The sequence below is a fragment of the Prionailurus bengalensis genome, chromosome A3, assembly GCF_016509475.1.
Source record: "Prionailurus bengalensis isolate Pbe53 chromosome A3, Fcat_Pben_1.1_paternal_pri, whole genome shotgun sequence".
Lineage (NCBI taxonomy): Eukaryota > Metazoa > Chordata > Mammalia > Carnivora > Felidae > Prionailurus > Prionailurus bengalensis.
The window spans coordinates 4655951-4668899 of NC_057354.1; the positions used below are offsets into that span (position 1 = coordinate 4655951).

Sequence of the window (12949 nt, forward strand, 5' to 3'; positions counted from 1 at the left end):
TCAACCTTAAAAATTACCAGAGCCATCTCCCCCAGCTCGGCATCCAAGGCTCTCGGCTGCTGGTTTCCTAGTGCGCCTCCCCAGCTCCCTGCCTGGCCAGCCCCCCCCCCCCCCCCCGCAAGTCACAGCTTCGTCGTCCCTGTCGGTTTTGAGTCACGGTCCCTGGTGCGGGGTCCCCGCTGGTCCCTCCAGACCGGAGCGTCAGCATTCTGGAGGCTTGAGTCTCTTTGCTCCAGGGCCCAGCACAGAGCAGGTGCCGAGAGAAAAACAGTTGTTGAATCAGCGAAAGGGATTCCTTCGAAAACCCTCAGCTTTCCCCACATGAAAGTCGACGCGAGTTGGATCTTATTTTCCTCAAAAGGTTTTACAGCAGCTGAATGTTTTCACACGTTGTAAAGGGCACGAGAAGAGCTCCGTATGAAGATCTATGGCTGTTTTTTTCTGTTTGCAAATACGTTGCAGAGAGGCACAGGGCACTCCAGCAGTGGGGGGGGGGGGGGGGGGGAAGGCCGAGGGGGATCTTCTCCCAGGGGGAGGGCCGGGGGCTTTGTCCTGGAGGGTGAAATGGCACACACAAACAGGGCAGGGAAGGCGTTGAGGGGGGAGAAACCCGGGAGGAGAGCCCAGACCCAGAGCGGCCACGTGTCCACCGGGCTCTGAATCCCCCGGGGGGGGGGGGGGGAGGGGCGGGGGGAGATGAGAGGGTCCCAGGGAACAGGGAAGGAGAGGGCTGCGGTTGTAAGCCAGGGATTCACTCCAGAGACTTCTGCCCGCGGAAGGATCCAAGACACGCTTTTAGCAAGCCGGCTATGGCAGGTTTGAGTGCAGGGAGTTGGAGGGGGAGAGAAACTGCGCGTAGAGAGATCATTCTAGAGACTCTTTCCTTTGAGAATTCTTTCATATGTAAGAGGAGAATAACCCCAACAGCCCCAAGACAGGATGAACAAGATTACCCAACCCAACAGGCGTTTAGAGAACACTTGCGATACACAGAGCCAGGGAAAACGCTAGATGCTTGTTAGGAGCAGATAGTCCGGATTTTGCCTTCCAAGCGTCCCCTCCCCCCACCCCGAGTCGAAGAAATCCAAACTAAACAGACCGCTAAGGAGTTATTTCACTGCAAATGCCTGCCAGTTTCCTCAAGATGTAGCTTGTGACAGATACAAATATATTCCAGGAAAGTACTTACCCTTTGCACCGCAGACTTGACGGACTCCAACATAAATAAGGCAGGCAGCACTTTGTTTAGATAAATTTTTACGAAGGTATTAATCCACAGCTTAGTATATATTTCACTGTCAATGAAAAATGCACCTCAACTTCATTTTCTTCAAAAAAAATGAAAAATTTAAAACAACTTACCAGATCTTTAACGCAACCCAAGAAGTAACGTATGTTTTTGATGGGGTGTGACTCATCCCGAATTCAACCGGGCGTTCAGGCTTTAGCAGCTGGGGAAACAAGCCCTAAAACTGGAAGAAATCCGAATGAAATTCCCAGGACTCCGGAGGAAGCTTTTGGTGCCGTTCACATCCTAAAACACGTTTCTGAGCTCATGCCCTGTAAGATGGCTCTGGGGGTATGAAATGCGCACTTATCTGTTAATTTCACGCCTGTAGTAAACCCCCTCTGATGCCTGCTTAGACTGATTGCCACGAGATTCCCAGATTCCATTATTCTGATGTGAGAAACACTCACTCCCCTCGGAGCGCTTGTTGGTTCTTTCTAGTATCGTCGCTCGTCCAAACAGATACTTACCGAACATCAGTTCCCAAGAGCTCCAGGCCTGGTCAGGCTTTGGGGGTCCAATGGCACGTGGGTGTGTGTGGCAGGGGTGGGGTGTGGGGATGTGCATGCGTGCGTGTGTGCAGAGCTGCGGGAGCAAAGAGGGTGGTAAAACTCAGAAATCCAGTCCCTGGGGAAGACTGAGCTGGGATGAGACGGCCAAGGACAAACTGAGGTGTCCCAGGCAGTCTGATCCCCGGTAAGGGGTTTGTTCATGCGAGGGCTCACAGTCCGGAAGAGCACGGTCCATTCAGAACCGTCAAAAGCTCACGTGCACACATAAAGCGTGCGTGAGAAGTACGCTGAGCCACGTTGTTTGAACTTGATCTCGCGGCTCACAGAGCCAGTGGAAGTGCCTCGGTCAAGACTAACATGAAATCAAGGTAGGGTTCATTCCTGGCGGACAACGGTCTGCTTCACACGCCCGGACAGAAAGGAGGCAGGATTGGCTCCGGGAGCAGCCGGTGGGGCGGTGAGCCCCCAGTGAACGGACAGACGGTGACACCCGCGTGACCTCGCAGAACGTGGTCTGTGCTGTGCGTGTCTGCGTCTTCCTTCGCCACACCGTAAGTGCCCGGGTGTCAGGGAGCACCTCAGTTACCCTTTGTAAATCCTGTGTCAGGCACGGCACCCAGAAGATTTGTGCCAAATGTTCCTTGAAGGATTGAAAATGAACTAATAGCCATGAAAATCACATTTCTCTAGAAATTCTGAAAAATGCATTAACTTCTGGAAAAGTTGAAAAACAAGTAGTGAACATTTATTTACCCTTTACCTGGATCATATGATGTGTGTGTGTGTGTGTGTGTGTGTCCACGGACATATGTCTTTTCCTGTACTATTTAAAGTTGGTTGCATACACTAAACACGGTAAATACGTCAGCGTGTATCTCTTAGGAACAAGGACACGAGCCCACATAACCACGATAGTATCCTGATCGTACCCATGGAAAATGAACACTGAAGCAATACTATTACAGTCCACACTGAAATGTGTTTAATTGTCCCCAAAATGTCCTTCACTGCCTTTTTAAAATCCAGAACCCAAATAAAGACGAGGCCTTCCGCCTGGTTGTCAATTCTCTTCGGTCTCCTTGAATCCAGAACAATCCCTGCCTTTGTGTTTCCCGACATTAACATGTTTCATAGAGGGACCCACGGCCTGGATTCGTAGGAGTGTTTCCTTACGATTAGATTCACATCAAACACGTCGTGTTTCCCACTGCGCCTCATCAGGAGCCACGTAACCCGGGTGTCTCCTGTTACTAGCCAAGGTGGGTTGTTGGGTATAAGCGGGGTTGACCAGATCTCTTCACGGTAAAGGTCCATTTCCCTCTTCGTAATTAATAGCATTCAACTCGGTTTCCTCTTCAAAGTGCATGGACGCTCTGAGACAGTGACCTCTTCTGCTTCCTGACCTCTCCCCCCAAAGCTTTCACAGCCAGTGACGATCTCTGCGTCAATCAAGTATGGGTTGCAACACGGTGATTTTTCTAGCTGAATCATCCCTCCCACGTTTGCCACCTGGAAGTCTTGAGTAGCGACCTCCCTGCCTCCCCTTGGCCCCAGGACCAGTTCACATAATCTGTAGGGTCCTGGTGCAGAAAGGAAAGCGCCAAGAGGCTCTTTGTCAAAAGAGGATTTCAAGATGGTGGCAGTGGAGGATCAACCCAAAAAACGGGCCTGTGCCCTAGTGGTGGCCATGGGCTCCGGGACCGGCCATGCCCCACTTACGTCCCTATCTCTGGATTTTTTTATGGTCACTGTCCCCACTCAGGCCAGCCAGGGCCCCATCACACCAGCCCCCCATGTCTTTTTTTTTTTTTTTTTTTTTTTTTTTAGTGTTTATTTATTTTAGAAAGAGCGTGAGCGGGGGAGAGGCAGAGAGGGAGAGGGAGACACAGGATCCGAACCAGGCTCCAGGCTCTGAGCTGTCGGCACGGAGCCAGACGCGGGGCTCGAACCCACGAGCTGTGAGATGATGACCTGAGCCGACGGAGCCACGCGGGTGCCCCTCCCCCGTGTCTTTTCCACGTGTCACTATTCCGTCTTTGAGGACTTCTGTCCTCTTTGGAAGGAGCTGATGATGCCCAGGCTCCCTCTGCTCCTCCCCTGCCCCAAATCAAGAGTCTGCCAGGCCTCATGGGAGCCCTGTCTTCTTGAAACCGGGGGAATGGCCGTTTAGATTCCCATCTGGAAACCCAGTGCTGCGTGGGAAGTGTGCTCAGTGCTCCTCAGCTGTCACTGTTCCCGATCCTTTTGGTAGACAGAAGGAGGATTTGGGTTTGTTTGGTTTTTTTTTTAACATTGTGGGTTCACACGGATTCCTCCGATTCGAAGCCCGTGTTACTGGGCTCGTCCTCACGTGCCCCACCCTATGTTTGTACTTCCTTCTCCCACACTGAGGACCCGAGGCCCCGGTCACCCTTCTGTGGCTACTGGAGTGTTCTTTCCGTAGCATTCGTGGCAACAAACCCACCGCCTCAAGTTGGGAGAGTTCTTTCTTTTTGTTCTTAGCATTACCCCACTGGGGTGGGCAGCACTTGACTTGGCTTTTGTGAGTGTGTTCACCTCATTCCTTCGTCACTGTGCCTCTGTTTGTATTGAACTGAAGGGCTTGCTGTTTTCATTTTTTCATTTTCTTTTTTGAATACGAACACCGTGTATTTATTCCTTTATTTGTAATATTTATTTGAGACAGAGAGAGACGGAGCATGAGCGGGGGAGGGGCAGAGAGAGAGGGAGACACAGCATCCGCAGCCGGCTCCAGGCTCCGTGAGCTGTCGGCACAGAGCCCGACGAGGGTCTCGAACTCACGAACCGTGAGATCGTGACCTGAGCTGAAGGTGGTCGCTCAACTGGCTGAGCCACCCAGGCGCCCCACGAACAACATTTATGTGGTTCAAGTGTTGAAACGGCGTGAAGGAATGCTCAAAGATGTTCCCTGTCCCTTCTTCTCCTTTTCCCCTCCCCCCTCCCCCCGGAGGTGACCTTTTTATCAGGTTTTGGTTTATCCTTCCTGTTTCTTTTTGAAAAAAACAAAACGCGTTTATACGTATTCACGGATCTATACAAAAGACAGCATCCTGCACGTGTTCTTTCGCACTCTGTTCAAAAAGCACATTCTGCAATCTCCTCTAAAGCGCTTTTTACCTTCTGGTATCAGTGGGATGAGAGAACGTTAATAAAAATGTACCAGAGGAACCGCTTATTGACAACAAAAAGCATTCCTGCTAACGTCAGTTTTTAGGAATTTTCGAGAAAATGAGGGTCTGAGCTGGCTGCTCTGGGCCTAAATTATCCTCCCAGGGAGGCCGCGGGGTCGGACAGTAATAACCCTCCTGTCTCGGGGACCACATTCTTATTTACTCTGAACGCCGGCAAAATTATTTCCGTCGCCGCGGAAGTCTTCAAGGGCACACGGAAGACCTGGGACCTTGGGACGGGGTGACCCCGCAGGAAGGAATCGAGAAGTAATTAACAGGCCGGGCGTGGCTCCACATCCCTTGAAGCAACTTAGCATATGGCAAAGAAGGTGTACAGAAAAGCAAAGTGAGGGGGGGTAAATGTTTATTTTGATCAAGAAATCTTTTCTTTAGGAGAACCTTCACTTACAGGATCCTTTTAAGTGGCATGTTTCTCGAGTGCATCAGAAATGATTCGATCTTGGGGTGCCAGGGTGGCTCAAGTCGGTTAAGCCTCCGACTTCGGCTCAGGTAGGTCATGATCTCGCAATTCGTGAGTTCGAGTCCCGCATCGGGCTCGGTGCCTGGAGCCTGCTTCCGACTCTGTGTCTCCCTCTCTCTCTGCCCCTCCCCCGCTCATGCTCTGTCTCTCTCTGTCTCATTTATGAACATAAAAAAATATATATATTTTTTAATAAAAAGAAATGATTCAATATTGAAAAACCTGAGTCCCATTTTTTCCTCAGCAACACTCTTGTGTGGAGCAACACGTCTATCGGCATTAGCTAACCGTGGATCTTTGGGAAAGTAAGACAGGATCACACATCTGTCGCTGAGGATTTTGGCAGCTGAGGAGTGTGAGGCAGGGGGTGTGGTGGGGGACAAAATACCAAGCGGGAATTGTTAGCCTTAAGGGCCCCGAGAGGGAACTTCAATACATTTTCTTTCTCACTAACTCTGGAAGGTTCCATCTTTCAGGGTGGCTCATAGTTACGGATGGAAAGTACTGAACGGATGCAACCTTACTCACATTACGATGCAGGTTAAAATGCTAGATTTGAAATAAGATCACTTATCCCTTCTCGGCAATTTACAAACCAAGAGTGACGTTACAGCCCCAACAGGGTAAAGAGTGTTCCAATCAGGTTCCTGGCTCGCCTCACACCTTCATAAATTCAAGTACTTGAACATCACCTATGAGCACCATCAAAAGACATTCTGAAGTCTTTTCCTTAACACATTGGGAACGCAGGGTCAATACGCACCGTAAAGTACTATTTTTAAGACGTGATTTATTTGTCCCATTAGAAACTCGGCAGCGCGTGAAATCGAGTGGTTTCGTGGGTACACCAAGGGTACCCGCGCCAAGAGACCCCTCTTTTTTCTCTTTGAACGAGGTTACTTTCCGCCTCCCAACAGCCCCGGGGCCGGAAGAAGGGGGAGATGGGAGGTGAGTGGGCACCAGGGCGTTCCAGGGTGTTCTGTGGGAATCCCAGGGGAAGAAGCCACGGGGATGGCGGCCGGGGCCTGCGGACTGACCCGGTCAGGGTTCACGGTCGGCTGGCGTGCGGTGGGGACGGGGTGGGGGTGGGGGGGTGACTTCTGCCTTACATTTTTGATCAACACACAGGATGTCTGCCTCCACGAGGCACGACGGAAAGCACTCAAGTTCTGTGTCAATTTAATTATTAGCATGAACTGACGGTACTGTCATTGTTTAACTCAGCCGACCTTTTAAATGGATAACCAACCTTGAGGCTTAATTGGATTTAAAAAAAAAAAATCAATTTCTAGCCATTTCATAGTGCGGAAATGAAGTGTTACATTCTCGGGCAGTTGTAAGATCAGTTTTGCTCAAGCCTATTTCTTGTTATTTACAACTCTAAAATGACATTACCCATCTTGGTAAGCATTTTATGTACACAAATACCTTTCGTAAACACCCCAAGTACACACGTGTGCACACCGAGTCATGTCACAGAAGAATCATTATTTTCTGTTCGGCAGCCGGCTTAGACATCAGCGGTGATCTCTTCACGCCAATTACACGAAAAACTGAACTAGGGATAATGAGATACCGCTGTTTGCAAATCTCTCTTAGCCTCAGTCTGGTCTGATCTTTGGAATAAGGAAAAAATCCTTGAGGAAGCCTTTACCACATCACATCTTGGCCATTAAGTCTTTCTCATAGACGGTCATTTGATTTTATGGAAAGAAACGAACGATCCAGATGACACAAGCAGAAGTGGTACCCGGGTGTGCAAATGAGAACGCTGAACATTCTAGTTCCAGCCCTGGGTTGTACTAGTCATGTGACCTTGGGGAGCCCCCTTGCGTGGGAGGGGGGGGGGTCTCGGTTTCCCCACCTGGGAAAGGGGGCTGGTTGGGGGAAGAGAGGAAGATGGTCTCTCTGCCTAACTGGCAATGAAAATGGAGGTCCACCACGGGGTCCCGAGTCAGAAGGTCAAGTTAAAAAAACCGTGTGACTCCCTCAGTGCTTCCTCCAAGAGGGACCACGTGACCCAAACCAGAGCCCCTTTGGCCTCCGTTACATCTATAAAATGAGAGAAATGGTGATCACTAATGGCAGACTTGGGATGATTAGCTACAAACAATTCTATAAGAGTAGTTGACAAGCAGAAAACACTCAACCCAACGGTCTACTTTCGCGACGTCTGATGCAAATGTACATCGTATCGAATGGCGTCTCATTCGAAGGGTCCCTTTGAGCCAGATCACGGAGCTGAAGTGAAGGCCCACACGACTATCCTGAGCATCCGGGACGGTCCAGAGAGCTCACCTGGACAACTGGACAAATGATCATTTTCTTTTGCCTCAACTGACCGGGTAATTGTGCACGAGCCTCTGCCACTCGACTCTGCGGAATGTCATTTATGGCGTCAGAAGGCCGCGCCGGAGACTGGTAGGAAGAAGTTGAGGGTGGTGTGCAGTCAGGCCGAGATGCGTGAAGCACACAGCTCGTGCCCGCCGTCCGGCTCGGAGTGCCACATCTGGATCGTTTTCAGACGAGCTGGAAGTCTCTGAGCAGGGCCCACCCCGCATCCACATTAGGTCACCTGAATGAACGCCCATCACTGACCTCAATTCCAAAACCAAACTAAACGAAAACATCGGGCAACGAGGTCAGAGGTGGCATCTGGGTGGGCAGGGCCATCTGGGGAGAGGAAATGAGGAGTTTCTAAGGGCTAACACACACAGAGACAAACAACCTGAAGCCACATTTACGCGTACCCGCGCTGCTAGGTTTCGAAGGTAGCTAACGGCAAACGAGCCACGTTGGCCCGGCCCGAATCTCAGAATCTGACACGGGAACTCGTGCTGCACGAGTCAGTTGGAGTAGCAACACGGCAGCTCCGTCCTAACCTCCCTACACCCGCCTATCAGACGTTCCTTCTGGGAAGACGTGACCTGGGCCTCTCCATCTGGTTCCCGCAGGTTTTGACGAGACTAGGGGAGCCCGATGATCAAAGTTAAGCCAGCACGTTAGAGTAACACACTATCCTACCCATGATGCCGGGCTGGGTAAGTCATTTTGCTGCAGCTCCAGGAGAACGGGGAAGAATTCTAGCTTGCTCACATTTTGGGTGATGATCAGAGCTCCTGAAGCCCGTTCTCGAACTAAGGCTCCCTGCGGAGCCTACAGAACGTTCCCAAGCGTTGCCACCTACATGGCTGTCCCCGTCAAAGTGGAGGGTTTCTTCAAGGTTGTTATCGCTGGTCAGAATGTTCTTGAAGCCTACGGCAAATGTCTACCCTTTGGGAGGTGGCTTTCATTCTTGGACAGAGCCAATGGCTTTTGAACAAGTTGGGGAGATAGAATTCCTAGCCAAAACACAAGGTGAGGGCACAAGAGAAGGTTGCTTCTTTTGGGCGGTTCCTCGACAGGCTCTGAAGGCAACTAATCGTCACAAGCAACAGCAACAGCCCAGGACTGAATGCCTCGTTGGCCAAGGGGACTGCTGGGCCAGACCGCTCCCGTGCAGATTCTGGCGTTTCACTTAAAAAAAAAAAAGACTCACCCCATCATGCCTCGATGACGTGTAAGACAACGCTTGGGTGACAAAGACCCAGCCCAGCCTTTGGGGAGGAGCCCGGGACACAACACATTCGATGGGAAACAAGGTCCTGGCTTTGAGCTCAGCTGGCAAAGCCTCGCTCTCAAGTTCTCAGTGGCACAGAATAGGAAACATTTCATAGTCACTTAGAAATGCAAGTCTCCCGGAGCCCAGCTGTAAGAATTACTTCTCGACGAGGCTCACACACCACAATTTCATTTGAAGGTCTCCTAATGTTTCCTGGTATGTATATAAAGCATACATTTTCATAAGGAAAATAATTATCTGCCTCTACGGCACCTTCCCTTTTGTCTACTGGATGGCAGACAGATCGGTCCCTTTGCGAGCGTCCATTAGGCAGATGGATGGACTTTCAGACGCTGAGGCAAGGCCTCCGACACAAAACAAACAGTCATTTGGCCCAAGTGATCACAGAACGGATGAGGCCCTCCTGTAACACAGATGCATTGGAAGAAAACACGAGCCCCATCGTTAAAATTAATACGAGGATGGCAGGATGCTCTTTAATCCGCATGATTGCTTTATTGTACAAAAAGTTTCCAGTAACAGTGAATTAGTTTTAAAAAAGGACAAAAAAAAAAAAGTCATTTTGGATAGAAGCGCTTCACTAATTGCTTTATTTAAGCACACAAGGAAAAAAGTCTTATCTGACCAATTAGGTTGGAAGGGTTTTATTACCTTTAAGAAGCCATTAGCTAGGATAAAACACTGAAAGCACTTGTGTCAAAACAAATAAATAATGCTCTCTCAATTAGCAGAGAAAGCGGTAAATCCGTTAAATTAGAGACACACACCGCTTCACGCCCATGGCGAAGCCAGCACCCCCCACCCCCAAATTAATACAACAAGAGACAGTAGACTTGTTACAATCGCAGGAAAGATCAGGAGCTTTGGAGACCTGACGGTAAACGTTTCTTTATCTCCTCTCCGGCCCCGTCAACGGAGCCACCCCCGGACACGTTCAAGGGGGCAGGTGTCCAGGGGCCGAGCCCAGGGCTGCCCAGAGGGAGCCTCCCCCTCCCCCCCCACCCCCTTTCTCCGGTGGTGTCCCAGGCGCTGGCGATCATTACCACCAGAGCCCAACAGAGCTGAATGGCCCGGCCCTCCCTGGGACAATGGCCGTCTGGAGCAAAAGGAGCCCGTCTCCTTCAGCGGCAGAGAATCACCCGTTACCCTGAGGTGCCAGGGCCCCAGGACCAATCTACTCTTACTTCCCCCAAGGCTGCTGATCTTTCCCTAAGTAAAGGCTCAAAAGAAAAATACAGTGTTTTGAGGAGCACACGCCCTGGGGCCGCTTCCCCGCCTGGGGACAAGGTGGCCTGGGGACAAGGTGATGGCAGCAGACAGGGGGGGGGGGGCTTTCTGTGGCAGGGCACTGCTTTCTCAGTTCACTCGAGATCCTCAAGATCACTTCTGTCAGATCCGTTACTTTACCCTGGTGGGTGAGGGGGGCAAAAACCAGCCCCAATCACCCTGTTAAGTGAAAATAAATATAAATAAATGGTGATCCTTTCTTTTTTTTCTTTTCTTTTTTTTTTTTTTTCTGGCGATCCTTTCTTAAAGGGTCACTTGCCTTGCACGTTAAGACCACCGAGCCTCCTGTCGCCACTGTCCACCGCTGGGGAGGGAAGCCCCGTGACCTTGAACGGCCCCCGCTCCTGGGAGCGGTCGGTCCGGAGGAACGTCTCGACTCGGCCACCGGATTAAAGCCCGTCGTGACTAGAAAATGCCTACGGCTCTTCTCAAGATCTGCAGAAGCCGCACACGTCAGGGGTGATCAAGGAGGCGGAGTCTTACTTCCTGACCTTTTTGCCTAATACATAATGGTTGGTCAGGGAATGCCAGGCGATTTCCTGAAATGCCAGGGGCACCTTCGGATCGTCCTACAGCCACATCGGTCGTGAGAAAACCGGTGGTGGCCGGGAACTTGGGAAGGGACAGGCGGGGGCACGGGTGTGGGTGCTAAGACCATGATCTGTTTGGACAACCTGAACGTCTGGACTCGCGTTTCAGTTTCGGGAAACGACTTCAAAGTCAGTTCTAAAGACACATCTTATGTGACCGATCCAAATAAAACACAGCACATTTAAGGAGGTCACGCTCTTCGCAAACTTCTCAGGAGAGGTAAAAAACAATGGAAAAGCCATCGAAAATTATACAAAGACCGTCAGAACTATACTGGCGTCTCAAGACCAAGTAAAAACGTGAACGAGTTGAGCTTTCGGAGCCATCGTCGCTTTCCACATTATTCTACAGTTCCAGGAATATATTCGAGCACCATAGTGATAATAGGTAAGAGAATGGCAAAGTCCCACTCTGGCGACCTGATTCGTGCTCGCACGAATGAGGGACTTCTAGTCAGGATTTTCACAATCTGTCGGAACGTGCTGACTTTCTGGGCATGTTAAGCAGCAACGCAAGAGCCGATAAATCATGCCCCTGGTAGAATATTCTACTTTGAAATGGAGTGATGTTTGGTTAATAATTTGAGATCCACTAATCCTAAATGGGGTGACCCATTTAGAATGGCCTCTGTGTAAATTCACAGTTCATTAAATGGTGGCTAGTTTGAACAGGTCATTATGTAGTTAGTGTGTAAGTAATGGATTGGGCAAGGATGGCTGGGGACGAGGACAGGGGCACACTGGCTGATTCTGGTGACTTCCACGACACGGCCAAGCTTCCCTTTTTCACGTTTGCAGGTGCGGTTGGTTCAGATCACCAACTTTTAAATTTAGGTGGTTTGGTTTGGTAACCCCTTTTGGTTTACAGTAGAAAATGCAGTGCACAAACTCTAAATGAGGAATAGTCCATTTACGATTAATTTAAACTTACGAAGCTGTTTTAACTGGCCCATCTAAATGTGTTAATTAACATCAATGATGGTTTCTTATTTTTCACACTTTGTTACTCTGATCATTAACAGTGATGGAAAAGCTAAATTAAGTTAATGGGGAACGGATTATAAATTCTTAAAGGACTTCTCAGTTTGTTTTCAACTGGAAAATATACAGAGAAAGATGAAGAGGCATTTTTGCCTCTACTCATAAATTTTTGGTACCAAATTTCTTAAAAACCAGACGGTTTTTAAAAAACGTTTCCAAAAATTATTTTTACATGCTGCTCAGACATGACTGCTAAAAAAATAGCATATGCACATACAGTATCGAACAGCTTGCGGAGTGCCTGTAAACATTCAACTCATTTTCTCTTTCTAAAAAAAATATAGATTATAACTGATGACAGAACTCAATCTCTATTCTGCAGCAGCATCAAAGGTCCTTAAATTCTTGACAATGAAGGAGGAACAGCAGCTCATCCCCCTGCTGGAGCACGACCGTGACGAGGGGTCCAGGCAGGCGCTCGCCGCCCCCACGCGGTCCGCGGCCCGCGCCTCCGCTGTGCCCGCAGGGCGGCCGAGCCCCTCGCGCCCGGGAGCGCACACGGGCGGCCCACGTGGCCGCACGGCCGCCTAGCGAGACTTCACGCTGATCAGGACAACAACGAGGACAATGATGACGACAAATAATATTAAAATCACAAGCATCTTCCGATTCTTCTTCTGATACTGCTCTGCCTACAGAAAGAGGAGGGGAGAGAGGCCGTCATTTCCCCGAAAAGCCAAATAGCAAGCCCGCCCGCTTCCAGTTGTGGGCTTGCGGGTCTGTCTGCCTAGCTGGCGTCTCCGCCACGGGCTACGTCATCAGAATCCCGCCCGCCAATTCCGGCACGATTAATCGACACGACACGAGCGGACGAGTGCCACGGTCCCGGAGCCACCCATCTCCCCCGGGGCTGCCCCAGAGCCCGGGCCTGGGATCCGCCGTTACGACAAAGGCTGGCAGGAGGAGTCCACGGCTCTGCCTCAGGGCCGGGCCGGCC

General features: G+C 50.3%; 1 protein-coding gene across 15 annotated transcripts in view; it reads right to left on the reverse strand.

The window, feature by feature from the left end:
* Positions 1-6634: 6634 nt before the first annotated feature.
* The window catches only part of STX16 (syntaxin 16), a 29816-nt gene continuing 23501 nt past the window's right edge, over positions 6635-12949 (reverse strand). For 9 of the 15 annotated variants that reach the window (XM_043553577.1, XM_043553587.1, XM_043553581.1 and 6 more), the window contains one exon: positions 6635-7384. In XM_043553577.1, the coding sequence (XP_043409512.1) occupies positions 7253-7384 (132 nt within the window). In that variant the 3' untranslated portion in view covers positions 6635-7252. Of the gene's footprint in view, positions 7385-9722; positions 12645-12949 lie in introns of those variants that run through there. The other 6 variants (XM_043553590.1, XM_043553585.1, XM_043553578.1 and 3 more) reach the window with 1 other exon arrangement.